The sequence below is a fragment of the Ambystoma mexicanum genome, chromosome 1p (genome assembly GCF_040938575.1).
Source record: "Ambystoma mexicanum isolate Mex_15411 chromosome 1p, UKY_AmexF1_1, whole genome shotgun sequence".
NCBI classification, from domain to species: Eukaryota; Metazoa; Chordata; class Amphibia; order Caudata; family Ambystomatidae; genus Ambystoma; species Ambystoma mexicanum.
Window position 1 is genome coordinate 36,783,275 of NC_090921.1, and position 16,291 is coordinate 36,799,565.

At 48.8% G+C, this 16,291-nt stretch overlaps 1 protein-coding gene across 5 annotated transcripts in view; it reads left to right on the forward strand.

Annotated features, from left to right (window-relative positions):
• The first annotated feature begins 440 nt into the window (after positions 1 to 440).
• The window catches only part of LOC138565399 (zinc finger protein 665-like), a 112,214-nt gene continuing 96,363 nt past the window's right edge, over positions 441 to 16,291 (forward strand). Inside the window, exon 1 of one of the 5 annotated variants that reach the window (XM_069642976.1) lies at positions 441 to 548. Coding sequence is in view for 1 of the 5 variants with exons in the window: in XM_069642975.1 (XP_069499076.1) it covers positions 643 to 648 (6 nt within the window). In the remaining 4 variants the exon portion in view is untranslated. Of the gene's footprint in view, positions 649 to 16,291 lie in introns of all 5 variants that reach the window. The other 4 variants (XM_069642980.1, XM_069642977.1, XM_069642975.1 and 1 more) reach the window with 4 other exon arrangements.

The following is a 16,291-nucleotide window of genomic DNA, read 5'->3' on the forward strand; positions in this document are numbered from 1 at the left end:
GACCAATAATAACAGGTTGGGAACGCGCATTAGAGTAAAGGCTGTGTAGATGAGGACCAATAATAACAGGCTGGGAACGCGCATTAGAGTAAAGGCTGTGTAGATGAGGACCAATAATAACAGGCTGGGAACGCGCATTAGAGTAAAGGCTGTGTAGATGTGTAGATGAGGACCAATAATAACAGGCTGGGAACGCGCATTAGAGTAAAGGCTGTGTAGATGAGGACCAATAATAACAGGCGTCGGGCAGCGCCGTATAAGCGCCTTAATAACATTTGCCGCACACGGCATGACGTGCTCCTTCCTCCGTGAATCACGTCCATGTCACGTAGACGACGTCCCACGTATAGGTCACGAGACTTCTCAGAACTGCGTGGACACGTCATGACACTGTAAGGCATTTCAGAAGTGTCGGCAAACATTTAAACATACACACCAGGCTGTCTGGTCTCGCAGGGACTTTAAGGTTCTTATTGATAATGAAAGCTCCATGAGGCCCCCATTTTAAGCAGCGCTCACTTCCTGGTTCCAGGCACTGGCGGCGGCAGGTGAGTGCGGCGGCCCCGCTCCTGCTACCGGGGAAGTTTAGGTGCGTTTCTCTTCGCGCCCCTTCTCCTAGACCCGTCTCACCCCCGCGCTGTGATGTCGGTAAGAGCAACGCGCCTGCAGCCTCTGCCAACGCACCTGGAGTTCTACTCGCATAACTTCTCACCTGCTGACAGTAGACATTGCAAGCCCCTGACTTTCTAAACAACTGCCTTGGAATGACCCGCAGTGGCTCCAGCAGCCTGTGGACATGGGGGGGCAGCAGCCTGTGGACATGAGGGGCTGCAGACAGTGTGGGGGGAGAGGGTGGCAGTAGCCTGTGTGTGGACACGGGGCAGTAGCCTGTAGACGTGGGAGGGAGAAGCCTGTGGACACGGGTCAGCACCCTGTGGACATGGGGGGGGGGGCAGTAGCTTGTAGACATTAGGGGGGCAGCCTGCAGACACAGGAGCAGGGGGGCAGCCGCCTGCAGACACAGGGGAAGGGGGCAGCCGCCTGCAGACACTGGGGGGCCTCTTGCAGACACTGGGGCATGGGGAGGGCAGCCTGCAGACACAGGGCAACCTATAGACATGAGGGCGGCAGCCTGTAGACAAAGACACAGGAGCTGCTCCTTAGCATGTACAGTGCAGTTCACGCCCTGGAATGCAGCTGCTGCACAGACCCTGCTCTGGTGCAAGTGACTACATATAGCGTGCACAGGCTAATGCTCACAGACGCAGCGACTGCTGTGCAGCTGCTGCACAGTCCCTGCTCTGGTGCACGTGACTACATATATAATTATACCTGCACCGGCTAATGCTCGCAGACGCAGTGACTGCTATGCAGCGGCTACACAGACCCTGCTCTGCTGCAAGTGACAAAATATATCTCACAGTCAAGGAGACATCTGCCCACATCTGTCCTTTTTTTTATTTTTATTTAAACAAACTTTATTTATTCAAATGCAGTCATATTCAGATACTGTATTGGCCAGAGATTTAAATAATTTTAACACATATCATTAGTTGTGGCCATATATTAACATTCAGCTTTATAATTATTGGTTGCAAATTTTGAGCATTGGACTAACTTTAACTACAACTGTTAATCCTTCCCCTTCCCCACCTCCTGGTTCCCTTGTGGTGTGGACCAGTCCTTCTGCCCTCCGATGAGATTCTTGTCTTCTGTTTAGTTAACTTCTGCATTGGATCAAGGCTCCTGTTCTTTGTTTTGTCGGTGCTCAGTTTTGGATAACTCGACAAGTTTGGCCTAAAAAAGTGTGCTTCTCTGACAAAGTCGAAGAAGGGATCCCAAATTGCCAGAACTTCAGATACTTGCTGTCCCTCAGGGCCCCCACCTTCTCCATGGCCATTACGTTCCAAATATTCACGCACCAACATGCTGTTATTGGGCCTTCTGGGCTTTTCCAGCCTTGCTGCCATTAACAGGTGGGTGATGTGTTGCATTGTTGCCGCATAAATGTCCTTGACCACTGTACCCAAGAGTATAACTTTAGGCGACGCTGGCAGTTGTTTCCCTGTGATTTCCTTTATATGCCCGGGACTTCCTTCCAATACAGGGCTGCCTTAGGACAAGACCACCACATGTGCTATAGGTCTCCTTTGCCTCTGCAGTTTCTCCAGCACGTAGGCCTGTAATTAGGGTTCATTTTGTGCAGCCTATGGGGGGTCAGATACCACCTAAAACAAATCTTGTGTGCAGTCTCTCTAATGGCTGTGCATTTGGAGGATTTCTGTGCTCTTCTCCATATTTGGGGCCACTCCTCAGTGATGGGGATGCCTATATCTCTTGCCCCCAGTTGTCCATATATGGGAAGTTGTCATTTTCTTGTGCTCTGTCCAGTAGCTTATATATTTTGGAGACAGCCCTTGCCTCACCCCCTTCGTGTAGCGTTAGTTCCAGGCCCACCGGTGCCCTAGTAGCTGCTTTCTTGATTTCCTTATGTGTTATCCAGTGTTGGATCGGAATGTACATGTATCTGTCTCTTTCCCCTACGCCAATTTTCTGTTTACATTCTTTGAACTTTAATGGCTTTCCCCCCTGAAAGAAGTCCTTCAAATATAATATTTGTTCCTGTCCCAATTCTTCCAGAAACTAGGCTGTTTGCCCAGTGTAAAGTTTTGTTTGTGCGCCATTGGGGTAAAGGACCCAACCCCGGATGATACGTTTTTTCAATGCTCGGTCCCAGCCTTTCAGTGGGGTCTTGGTTGCTTCCAACAAGTGACATTCTTTTTCCCTGGCGCCCACCCACAACCTGTGTAATTTCCTCAGGGGGATAGTAGTCACTCCTTGCTCGATTCCCACCCATCCCTTTGACATGTCATCCCTCTTCCAGGTTAACATTGGTGCTATTTGTGCGGCCAGGACACAACACATCAGAGACCCACAGGCCTCCCAGGCACGGTGGCCTTGTTAGCTTTCCCTTTGTGCCATATGAAGGAAGTCCAGTCGCTCTGTAGTGCTTTCCATATCTTGGAGGAGAACCTCTATTGGATGCGAGCTTACAGACGTGGCAACAGGGTCATTTTGAGTGCCGCAATGCGTGCGAACCAGGATAGTTCCTGGGTGTCCCACCTATGTAGGTCCTCCCTCAGTTCTCTCAGCAGAGGTGTTTGCTCCGTACAGGTTTTTATAGCCCTTTGTTAATTGGATCCCTAGGTATTCTATTGATTCTCTTTCACAGGTTAGCCGGTATCTTGACCCCAGAGCTACGATCTCCTCTTCCCTCTCTGTGATATTCAGGGCCTTAGATTTAGTGAAGTTTATGGTAATCCCTGATATCCTAGCAAAGTCTTGTAGGCTATTGAGTGCTCTTGGTAGTGTGTTCTTAGGATTCCCAAGGAACAGCATTATATTGTCTGCATATAGTTCTATTTTGTGTATAGTCCCTCCACATTTGACCCCTCGTATTTCAAGATCCTGCCTTATTATTTCGGATATGGGCTCCATTGACATGGCGAAAAAGGGCAAGCGTGTGCAGCTGTCGTGCATCGTGCACCACACTCACCTTTGACTCGGAATCGATACACCTTCCGAACGGCAGCCAAGCCGTTCTACACCAGATGGAGACTATCCAATGCTCTTCTGTCAAAATGGCGCTGTATTCCGGCATCAAACATCACGTGACTTCTTAACATTACGCACGTCATCATGCGGACATATTTATGTGCCTTCTTCAAAGTGCACGCTGCTTCTGATTGTTACGATTCTGTTTTCCTGAAGTCGCTGTTATTTTTCTCAAGAACTGCAAGCAAATTCGTCCGTGTCATTTATAACATCGGCGGACCTATATAGACTCGCATTCCCGAGTCGGTTCTTTTCCACGTTTCTGCTCACAAGGCGGACATTTCATCTGAGCATTCCTGATTTTGTTCAACGCGCGTTCGTCGCAAGACACTTCTTCTCCTGGATTTTCCGGCACTTTCATTTTTGGAGACAAGGCGTGTCCTTCGGCGTTCAGTGAAAGCAGGCGATTCCAGACCAAGGTGATAGGCTTCCTACCCTACCACAACTCAGGTGACTTTGCATGTAGTGAATCTTCGCTATTTCCCTGCCATCAATTTACTGGATACTGTAAACAATAATGGTTTTCTACACGACTTGAGTGTGACCTTTAGTTATCGGAGTTGGGCAAGAACTATTACCTTCTTTCCCAGAGGGTAGAACTGTTTATGGAACTAGCATGAAGTCTATTCTGGTTTACATGTCCTAAGTGAGGATATTTCTTGTTTTCAAGGATCAATTAAATCCACTCTACTTTAAAGGGCAAATTGGGTACTAAATACCATTAAGAATCTCTTGTTTTTTTGGACACTTGAAGATACCAGCTATATGGAACAATATCATTTGTGCACAGAACTCGTGGACGCTCTCCGGAGTGCACCTACCCGACCCTAGTTCGACCCTTGTGTCGTTCGGGTTAGCTTCCTACTAACCTTTCCTTTCCTTGTTGTTGTTTTCCTTTGGAGTCCTGTATTGGATTATTACACAGGATTCTTCCTTGATGCATCAAGACTCCTAACAGGTTAGTGGGGGAAACTAGTGCTAGAAGAATAGGGACAACCTTAGTGAATAAAATACTTACCTTGTTGTTTCTCTTGCACAGATTGGAGGGCGTTTTCTGTTTCTTTTTGCCCTTTCAATTGATTCCTCGCTCTGTCCGTGTTTATTATAGGGCAGTGGGTGTAATCAATAAAAAGGGTGTTTCCCTTAGGAATCGTCTGTGAAGTTTGGGAGGAAGACTTCTGCAGGCCACATATTGTATCCTTTTGGTGGTACTATACCTGTATCCTTTTTAAGGTGTATTTTCCATTTTATACCTATCTAATATATCAAGAGAATCATGTCAGCAGCCCTGTCTTGTTCCTCCTATATATTTTAATTTTTGCTGTGGGATTCCCGTTAACCATAAAGGTCGTACTCGGGAGGCGGAAGTTCGCCAGGACCATTCTGATGAAATTGGGGTCGCAGAATTTCTGTAGTACCAGTTCCAGATACGTCCAGACCAGACTGTCAAATGCTCTCCTTTCAGTTATGGAGAAACTTTGTCCAGTCCTGATTCCCAGATCTAATATATCCACTGGCCGCCTGATGTCTTGGGTGCGTCTCCCTTTTATGAATCCAGCTTGGTCAGTGTGAATTATTTTGAGCAGAACCCCTGTGAGCCTAGTTGTGAGGACTTTAGCATAAAGCTTGCCGTCGGTATTGGGAAATCGGCTGGTAACTGGTGCGGTCTGTGGGGTCTTTACCCGGTTTGAGTATTAGGATTGTGGTGGAGTCTCCCATATCGGGTGTGACTGTGCTGCTGTTTCTTATGTGATTGAATAGATTTGTTAAAGGGCCCAGCAGTTGGTTAAGGAACGTTTTATAGTATCCGAGTCCATCCGGCCCCGGGGATTTGTTAGGGGGCAATGCTGTTATGGCATCACTAATTTCTTGTGCCGATATGGGGGCTTGCAGGGCGTTATTTTCCTTTATAATCTGGGGAAGGGAGATCCTTGACATATAATCTCTTTGTGCCTGATGGTTTAGATGTTCACATTCTAAAAGTCCCTGGTGGAATCTTTCCATTATCTCCAGTTTCCCCTTCTCCCTAGCGCATAACTCCCCCTTTTTGTCTTTTAGTTGAACTATGTAGTTACAGGATTTTTCTTTGCAGAGTTTGGCTGCTAAAAACTTGTTCGCTTTGCTACCCTGGACATAGTATGTCGGTTTAGTGTTCAGTAATGCTTGTGCTGTGCGTTCTGCTAAGTGTGATTCTAACTGGGCTCTTGCTTTCTTTTTAATGAGTCCTCTTTCCCTCATATATGCTGTTGCTTGTGACATGAATTCCTTCCCCCGGACCACTGCTTTCCCGGCATCCCAAATTACCCCCCAGTTTGTTTCCCCATTATCGTTTTCTTGGAAGTAGTTCTGAATCGTCTTCTCCATGTGCACCCTAAGGGCCAGGTCCTTCACAATCATCTTGTTCAGCTTCCAGGGCTTAGGGCCCTTATGGACGCTTTGGGCCATCTCCATTTGTACCAGGACTGGGGCATGATCTGTCACATATTGGACCCCTATATGCACGGGATCAGGGTGGCTGAGACCAGCACCATGTCAATTCTCGAGTACCCCTTGTGAACCGCTGAGTAATGGGTGAACTCTTTCTGTTGTCCGTGGAAAAACCTCCATGTCTCAATCACCCCCAGGTCTCTGAAGAGTTTGCCCAACGCCTGTCTATTTCTCGCATCTGCGTATGTGGGTGGAAGAGTTTTTTTTTTTTTTTTTTTTTTAATCCAAGGTGGGATCCATGCCACAGTTAAAGTCGGCACCACTTACTATCGGGCCTTCACACCAGCCCCCAGAGTTTTTAGTATGTCCCTCAGGAATAAGTCCTGTCGCTCATTCGGGGCGTAAATTGAAACTAGCGTGTATAGTTGCTCCTGTAGTATCCCCTTAAGTATTAGATATCTCCCTCTCGGGTCCCTGTGTATCACCTGTTTTTTAAATATCAATTTGACCCCGATTAGTATGGCTACCCCTTTGGTCTTTCTCCTACCGAGGCAAGGTATTGACGGGGGAACGCTCTATGGTTCAGTCTTCCTTCATCCTCAGGGAGGAGGTGTTTCCTGCAGGAAAGTGATTGAAGCCTGCAAATATAGAAGTCTTGTCAGGATAGATCGGTGTTTGACTGACGAATTTAGGCCTTGTACATGGAGTGAAACGAAGTTCAGTTCTTCAATCTAGTTTGTGTTCGTGATCCTTTGCCTTCTTGTATGCTTCCTCCAATTGTTTCTCCCTTTCCTCCTTGCCTTTACTGGTCCATGCCGTTCCCCAAACTTGATTAACTTTGTAACTCACCCCCCCTAGTACCCTTCAGATCAAAGTTCCTCAACTTTCTCTGCACCCGTTTTGGGGCGATGAGTATCGCCTCTCCTCCAACTTGTACTCCGCCAGGACCTGTCTGTCCTGCATTGGTTCCAAAATGGTTTGTCCCTTCCCTCTGTCCGAGGTTGGTGCCTTCGTCTAACATGATTCACGTATTTGTTCTTTCCTCCATCCCAGAGGCGCTTTCAGCGCTTCTTAATTATTTATGACTTGGTTCCTCCAGGTGACAGTGGTCATTTTGGTTGGAGGCTTCTCGCCCTTCCCTCCATACCACGCTTCTTGGTGGGGATAGATGACCATTCCCACTGTCTGGCGCTTCTGCTTCTGAGGCTGCAAGTAGGATTTGGTCCGGGTGCAATTCCTCTTCCTCCAGGCGTAGGAGGGTTATTCCTTCCTCGCACGTGGTGATGCGCTGTTGTTTGCCCTCCCAGGTGAACTGCAAGCCGAAGGGGTATGCCCATCTGTAGGTAATTCCCTTGGCTCTTAGTGCCTTTTTGTGACCGGCGCCATTAGTCTTCTTTTGTGTAGGGTAGATAGGGCCAGATCCTGGAACAGGAGGACGTGGGCCCCATTGATAGTGACCGGTTGTAGGTTTCTTGCTGCACGGAGGATTTCCTCCAACGTGTAGGAGGTCATTGCCAGTAGGACGTCCCTAGTTCTGGCCCCGGATCTTTTATTTTTTTGAGGGCCAACTCTGTCTATAAGTATGTCCTCCGGTTGGGTGCCCGTTAGCAGGCTTCAGAAGCATGTTTGCATTGTCTCTTTCAGATCTTTGTCGCCAATTGACTCGGCCAAGCCCTTGACTCTTATGTTGAATCTTTGGGATCTGTTTTCCAGATCCTCTGCTTGAAGTTCCAGGTTATGTGTCGCCCTAGCAATTTGTTCCAGCAATACGCTGGTCTGTTTTGAGTCATCAGCGATTTCTGAAAGCCCTGCTTCTGTCTTGTTGACTGTCTCTCCTAGGTCTGTAATGTCCTTTTTTACTTCCTGTAGGGAAGAGCATAGTTCCTCCCTTATTTTCCCTAGTTGGTCCTGGAGGGACTTCATTATACTGTTCTCCATTCCCTGTAGACCTTTTTGAGTTTCTCTTTATTCAGTGCCATCTTTGTGGGTGCTTCCGCGGTCTTCTGGGTGTCGTGCTCTTCCGTTATTGTCTCGCTCTGGGGTTCCTTTGTCCGAAACAGTCTCCAACAGTGTTCCAACTGTGTGTTTTTAGCTCTAGACTGGATGTCTTTGGACTTGGTTCTTGGCATCTGTGTCTGTCCCAAGGCAGGGGGGGGAGCCTTGGCAGCGCAGGCTTTGTTGAGTTTGAGGGTTCTGCCGATTGATTACCGCAGTCCAAGTGTTGTGGGGGTGCGGTGTAGTGGGTACCCCATTCCGGTGGAGTCTGGTTTTTGTTAATTGCTCCACGTATGTGTGCAGGGTTTTTCGTCACCTCTCAGAAGTCTTGGATGTCTAGTCCCTGGGTGGGCACCCTGAGTTCACTACTATGTTTATGTAGTTCCCGCTGGGCTTGCGCCACCCTGGTGTTGTCCGCGGTGGATTGTCTTTTGGGGGGAATCGCCTGTTACAGGACGTGCTCCTCTTCTGTGTGACCTTGTGAGAGCTCCCTGTGGGGTGAGAGAGCTGGGTATGGAGATTCTCCAATTACTACCTACCGTCGTCCTGCTTCCCCTGCAGTAGGGTTGGCCAGTCCGTCTGGGTGTTTTTAAGGTTACAGCAGGCCTGCTGTTAATGCTAGACTGTTTGGTCTTCTGAGACCTCAGGTTCGTTCTTTGCGTCTGCCGCATGGAGATCACCAATTGTTATGGGCGTCTGGCTGGTATCAGGAGTAGCTCTTATAGGTTGGTACACTGTGCAGGTTGGGGCCCCAATTTAGTTTCCCCCCCAATGGGGTATTTATTCACTTATGGTGGGCAGGCTGGGAGGAGTGTCAGTGGGGGTTAAATCTGTTTTCGAATACCCCCTATTGTGTACTGTGAACGATTTCAGCTGTGAGGCCGACTGGGAGCCTCGGAGCACTTCCAGGGGGACCCGCAATAGCCTGTTTCTACGCCACTCTCTTCCTCTCTCCCGTTTACTGTTCGGGAAGCCTGTCTGGCTTCTCCCCTTGTCGGCTCCGCTGTGGATTGTGCCGCGCTTCTGTTGGGCCTGGTCTGCGCACTTCCTGTATCTTGTGTTCCGTCACAAAGTTGGGAATATGTTGTCCCTTGGGGGCCGTTGGGTAGCGCACAGTGCACTCAGCCCTGCTCGATCGGCCAACACTGTGGACGAGAGTTGTGGCTTATCTGCCGCTTTGCACCTCCCGGTTGCTTTGTCTGGTCCCGCTCTTCACTCCGCCGGCCCCTTCTGCCGTTGCAGCCGCCTGAGGCGCGGTAACATTATACTGCTCTTGGTATGCGCTTCCACCGCAGTTCTATTCTGGTGCTTAATCCTTCCTCTGGATCTCCCTCTCTCGTAGCCCCCCAGTGTGGATTCAATCTGTCGTGTTGTTGTATTGGGGGGTTCTTCTTTGCCCGGATGTATGCGCCTCCCGTCTCTTCACGCCCCGCTGGGTGAATGGGGGTAGTAAATCGGAAACATTTTTATCCGGTGCTGCCAATGACGCGCTCTCTCTCCGTTGTCGCTTCAAGGTTTCTCAGATTATGTTGCTGCTCCTGGTAATACAGTTCGGGAAAGTCTTTAAGGGCCACACATCTCACTGTGATAGTGGTGCTGTACTCCACCAAGGTCTCAACGCACCTGTCCTCCACCGGGCCAGGCCATTGGTGATCCGCCGTTCACTATACCTCCCGTCTGTATCTAGACGCGGGAATGCTGGGATTCCTTCGTGATCCGCTGGCCCCAGAGACTGCTTTGAGGCGATTTGCAAAAGGGGGCTGTCACACTCCACACCTGGGAGCATAAGGGATTTCCGAATGGGCTTCCTCGTACTCCTCCCCCCAATGGCGGGGATGCGCTACGCCTTTCTGCGTTCCGGAGTTCGCCCTAACTGGAGCCTCGTCTGATTTTCCATCGGAACTTCATCTGCTGTGACGTTTCACTCCCTTCGGATGATTTAGTTGTGGAAAGCAATGTTTTCTGTAGCTTTGGACAGCTTTCTGACTCCTTTAGGGTTTCCCCGCTCGTATGGAGCTCAGAGGAGCACATCTGCACTAGGCAGCGGCCATCTTGGAATCACATCTGTCCATCATTAAGGAAGGAGCTAAAGACCTGGTCCCTTTCATTACCACACTGATTAACTTATGATATGAGTCTAATCGCGTTCCAAACGAGCTCAAGGAGGCCCGGTTCATGCCTCCTATTTTAAAAAAAAAAAAAAAAAAAAAAAAAAAAACCTTGACCCGAACATTCCAACAAATTACAGGCCTATTACTACGGTCCCCTTCCTCTTAAAAATTCTGGATAGAGTTGCATATCTGCAAATCCAGAAGCACTTCAATGAAAACAACCTATTAGATCTTAGACAATCTGGCTTCAGGCCGTGACATGGAACGCAGACGGCTCTCCTGGATTTGAAAATCCAGATGGACGAGGTGAAGGACAAAGGTAACCTGCCAAACCTACTGCTCTTAGACCTGACTGCGGCGTCGACCTAGTCGACCATCAAATCCTAACTCGACATCTTACCACAGCAGCAGCCTTCTCCACCAATGCATCTACCTGGATCAATTCCTTTCTTTCTAATCGCACCACCAGACCCGAGCCCTATGCACTGTGGAGCCCCTCGAGGATCTTGCGTGTCACCCATGCTATATAATATATTCACAAAGCTTCTCTTCGTTCGCTTGGACAACCTGGGTGTCATCTATACCAATTATGCAGATGACATCCAGGCTCTCATCCCGCTCACTGGCCGCTACGATGAGGACTCTAAACTAATCAATGAAATCTACTTAGAAATCCAGGCATGGATGGCCACTAACAGTTTGACTTAACAATAAGACCGAGCTCCTGATTGTCGGCACTCTGGCAAGCCTGAATATAGACCAGAGGTATGCATCCTTCAACATTGACGGAAACGTGATCAGTCGCCAAGGAAATAAAAAACCTAGGGGGTATACCTCGATTCAACACTGTCCCTAAAGAAACAAGTCAGCTTTGTGGCGTCTTCCACAGCCGATACCAACAAGCTAATTTACAGTTGTAAATCCGATCTGTCTACTAGTAGCTGCTTAACGCTAGCCAGAGCCCTAGCATTGTCAAAAATTGATTATTGTAACACGCTTTTCCTAGGATCCTCTGAACTAAATCTAAATCGGCTACTGGTCCTATGAAATAACTCATTGAGAGCAGCGCTCAACCTTCCTAGATCCAGCCACATTTCAACCTCAATTTGGGGTGCCAACTGGCTGTCAGTACGTGATAGAATTACTCTTCACACCCTGGCAATCGCACATAAATGCCTCTCCAACACTGCCCCCAAATATCTGTTAGATAAATTCAGCCAGTACCAAACATCTCGTCCCACCAGATCTGCCCTTTTTCATTGCCTTGCAGTACCGAGGTTCAATGTAAAAACTGCGGGAGGAGCCAACTTCCCAGTCCAAGCAGCCAAGCGATGGAACTCTATATACCGCGCTCCTTCAGACGAGAGCCATCCTTCCCAATTTTCAAATCGGGAATAAAAAGCTGGCTGAGCAACAGCCCGCTCCAATGAGACCGCTATCCTCAGCCTCTCTGTTGCTGCCCCTAGACTTCATCTTATGTTTGGCTAACTCTCCTGCGCTTATCTGTAAAAGTTTTTTGACATCAGACCTAACTAACCATTGGTCTTGTTAACTGTTGTTATTTTTTCTATGTATGTAACCCCTAAGTTTTCCAGCGCCCAGTTACTTCAGGGTTCAGAGCGCAATACAAATACAAAAAAAATTATAATACCTGCGCAGGCTAATGTTTGCAGATGCAGTGACTGCTGTGCAGCTGCTGCACAGACACTGCTCTGGTGTCAGTGACTACATATATAATGATGCCTGTGCTTGCTAATGCTCGCAGAGTCAGTAACTGTGCTGCTGCTGCGCAGACCCTGCTCTGGTGCCAGTGAACACATATATAATGATGCCTGCGCTTGCTAATGCTTGCAGAGTCAGTAACTGCTGTGCTGCTGCTGCACAGACCCTGCTCTGGTGTAAGTGACTACATATTTAATACCTGCGCCGGCTAATGCCCGCAGAGGCAGTGACTGCTGTGTTTTAGGTATGATGACTGGTTCACACCTCAAAATTACTGACCCCCTCACCCACTTTCAGAAATGTGGGTCTATGTAAAAGGAGGGGACATTTTCTCCCAGTCTTCTGTTCGAAGTAAAACAATCAGAAAGTTGGTTCTGAGGGTCAACAATCTTAAATCCATATTTTGGTTTAAAGGGGGCCACCTGTAGCATGTGCTGAACGAACGGCAGATCCCAGGGAGGGGCACCTGCCAATTCTACAGGTCTAGAGCCCGTCACAAGCTTCTACTGCGGCCCCGGGACCAGCGTTCCAAAAAAGCTTTAAATGCTGCCCGTTGTGTCCTTAAAGAGGGTACCTAGGCAAAAAAATAAGCTGTGTCACATAGCAATTTGGAATGTAATTGTGTTGGTTTGCTAAATAGACAATTGTGTAGCAGTTGGCAATGTCGATATCCCTGTGGAACAAAAGCACAGCTCACCCAACATTCCTCGCTTGCCCTCAGGGCTCTCTCCACTCTCTGCTGCAAGTTCAGAGGGGCTAGCTGGGAGAGGGGAGAGTGCAGCAGTAAACCTCTCCTCCACTCCTAGAAGTGCCAAAGGCCTGCATGGCAGTGCAAGCTTTTTCAAACCAGAAGTATAGAGGATGATAATTTTATTAAACTAATATTTTGGGCAAAGACCAGTGTGTGTGATCAGTCCTTCCATTCCTAAACATTGAAGTTGTTACATAATGCATAATTACAGTAATGCATTGCATTGTCTCAATGCATTTCAGTAAAGTTTAGGATGGTGCATCTAATCTGTATCGTATACATTTCATTTTGTAGGGGAAGGTGAATCATACTGACCAGTGATCGCTTTTGAAAGCATCTGTGCAACTGGTGCTCGACCCATGAGCTGATCCCAAACTCCTTGATATGCAATCACCATGTTGCTTTATACCAGCTACCCTGAAAGTGAGATGTCTGCAAACTAAAATATTCCGCCTAGTTTGCCCGGTTTGCTGCCTGCTATGCCATCCTCTCTGCTTGGTCTTTTTTTTTTTTTCCTCTTACATAATGAAGATGTTAACCCAAAGTAGCAATCGACAGTTCCTGCCTGTCTGTACATCTACAGATCTACTGCAATACCATGTGCGGAAGTGGTCTGCTCTGATCCATCTTCTACATTGTACGTTCCCAGCGTTTTACCTGGGGTAACTCTTCACTTTTTACCGGCGAGGCAGACCTTGAGACTGGCCCAGGAAGCTTTTCTTTAAAACGCAGTCCCACGCGAAGCATAGCACTTGAGTGGCCAGCTGTGGGTTGCAGAGGTGTGTTGTGCTGGAGGATTGTGGCCTATACTGAAGCAGTGTTTTTCGGGCATTCTTTCGGCACAACCCGATCCCTGTGAGGACAAGCGAGAAGTAAGCGACCAAGCCTCAGCCGGTGACTGTTCCCCCTTGGACATCTGCTGGTTTGTTGTCTCCTAATTACTTTGGTTTCTGCTGTTGGATAGACAAGATCCACTCAGCACCCAGATCCTCCCGGTCTGGTGGGGGTGAGGTTAGCCCTGATCTTTCCTGAGTTGATTCCTGCCTCAATCATTCCCACTCAGACCTACTTCTCTTTTGAATGCCTTGTCTGTAGGCTTTCCCTCTCGCCTACCCATTATCTTAATGTGGTTACCATCTACCGGCCTCCTGTTCAAATCGCCTAATTTCTCTCTTGGTGGTCAGACCTCTCCTTCTCCCTCCTGGCTTCTACCACTCAACTCCTCCTTCTCGGTGACCTCAATATACATTTAGACTCACCTTGCTCCTCCTCTGTACTCTTCCGTGACCTCTGTGACACCCTCTCCCTGTCCATCCTCTCCTCTGGCCCGACTCACTCTGCAGGGCACACACAGGGCACACACATGTCTTGATCCCCTCTGACCTCTCCCTCTCCATCCCTCTGACCACTACTCTCTCCTGGAGCGATCACTCCCTCCTCTCCTCTCATCTCTCACTCTCTACTAAACCCCACCCTCCCCTCCCAAGCCAAGCCTACCCCAACACTGCCACCTACCTTCTCGGACATCCGGCCCATGAAGCGTGTCAGTTGAGGCTTTTGCCGCCACTTTCTCCCCACCCCCCTCCATCTTTGGCTGTCTCTCATCCTGATACAGCCCTGTCTCTGCTCTACTCTTCATTTTCTGATACGCTTGATGCTCTTGCCCCTGTCATGAGGATTCGTTTGAAGTCCAAAGCCAAGTGCAATTCCTGGAATGACTCTGAACTAACTACACTTAAACATAAGTGTAGGGCGGCTGAGAGGAAATGGAGGACTTCCTTTTCATCCTCTGACAAACTGGCCTGCCGCCTGCTACAAAGGCAATACCGACTCTGTCCTCACCAAGAAGAGAGTCCACATTCAAGCTTGTGTCTCTGCAGCATCTAACAACTCGGCCGAACTCTTTAAAATCTGCAAGGAGCTGGCCAACTCTGCTGCAGTTTCTACCCCTCCTGTTGCCTCCCAGGCTCTTTGCAATGCCCTTGCCTCTCACCTCATTAAAAAAAAAACAGGACATCCTGTCCACCCACTCCCTTCCTCTCCCCTCTCCATCTGTGCTTGCTGACCCTCCTTTAGCCACCCCCCCACCATCCTTCTTGTCCTTTCCTCTTTTCTCCCCTGACAAGGTCGCTAGACAAGTCCGATCTATGAAAGCCTTGTCAAAACGGGTTCATCCCTGTTCCTCTAAAACCATCAAGGACCACATTGACACCCTTGCTCCGGCCCTTGCTGATTTTTTGCAACCACTCCTTTTCCTTGGGGTCCTTCCCCCTCCCCTCTGAAGCACTCCTTTGTGCATCCTCTTCTCAAGAAACCCACAGCTGATCCTTCTTGTCCAGCTAACTATCGCCCAATTTCCATTACTCCCTTTCTGGGCAGACTCCTGGAAAAGTTGGCCACCTCTCAGCTTAACCTTCATTCCAATTCTGTTGGCTGTCTCCATGACCACCAGTTTGGCTTCAGAGCTGCCAGAAGCAATGAAACTGTTCTCCTGAACATCCGTGTAGCTCTGCTCTACAACCTTGACTCTAACATTCCCTCTGTCCTCATCCTCCTTGATCTCTCTCCTGCCTTCGACACGGTCAACCATACCATCCTGCTTAAACGTCTCTGTGAAAACCTGGGTATCAATGATCAGGCTCTGGCTGACCTCTTTCCTCTCAGATCGACTCTCCCAGGTCCAACTTGGGTCCTTCCTTTCATCTAGCTTCCTCTCTACCTGTGGTGTTCCCCAGGGGTCTAACCTCTCGCCCTGGCTTTTCAACCAATACCTGGCAACTCTCGCCCACTGCATTACCACTTTCTGCTCAAATTTCCAGTGCTACGCTGACGACACAACTCATTTTCAGGCTGCCCTCTTGCCACCTCCTCTCCCTCTCTCATCTCTGATTGCCTAACTGCCATTCAAGATTGGTGTGCCGCCAATGATCTTTGTCTGAATGCCAGCAAGACCGAGATCCTCCTCATCGGCACATCTTCACCATCCTTTCCCCTCACTCTCTGGCCGGCCTCCCTTGGCCCTCCTCCTACCCCCCACCTGCGAGGCTAAGAACCTCAGGGTCATCTTTGACTCCACTCTTTCCTTCTCCGCCCACATCTGAGGTCTCTAAAAAGTCAAATTTCCTACTGCACTTCCTCAGAGGTACTCTGCCTTTCCTCTCCTTCCCCCAGAAGCTCCTAGTATCCCAAGCTCTGGTTCTCTCTAGCCTGGACTATTGTAACAGCCTCTTTCTAAATCTACCTGCCTCTACTCTCTGCCCTCTGCAACTAATCCAGAACAGGACTGCGAGACTCGTCCTTGGCCTCAAGCCCTGGGATTGTATCTCTCCAGCTCTGAAATCTCTCCATTGGCTCCCAGTGGATGCAATGATTAAATTCAAAACTCTGCATTGTCCACAAGGCTTTCTAGGGCCGGAGTCCAAAATACCTTCAGCTATCCCTCCGCAAATACCTCCCTTCTCGAACTCTTCGCTTCAAAGAAACGCGCTGGGGGTAGATCTTCGGCTGTGGCCTCCCTCTGGAACAGCCTCCCTGCCACTCTAAAAATTGAGGAGAACATCTCTGGTTCCGGAAGCACCTCAACACCTTCCTCTTTTCTTCTGCCTTCGCTCCCCCTCTTCCCTGCTGATCTGTTCTCTTGGCACCGTGCACCAGGCCACCCTTTGTCCTC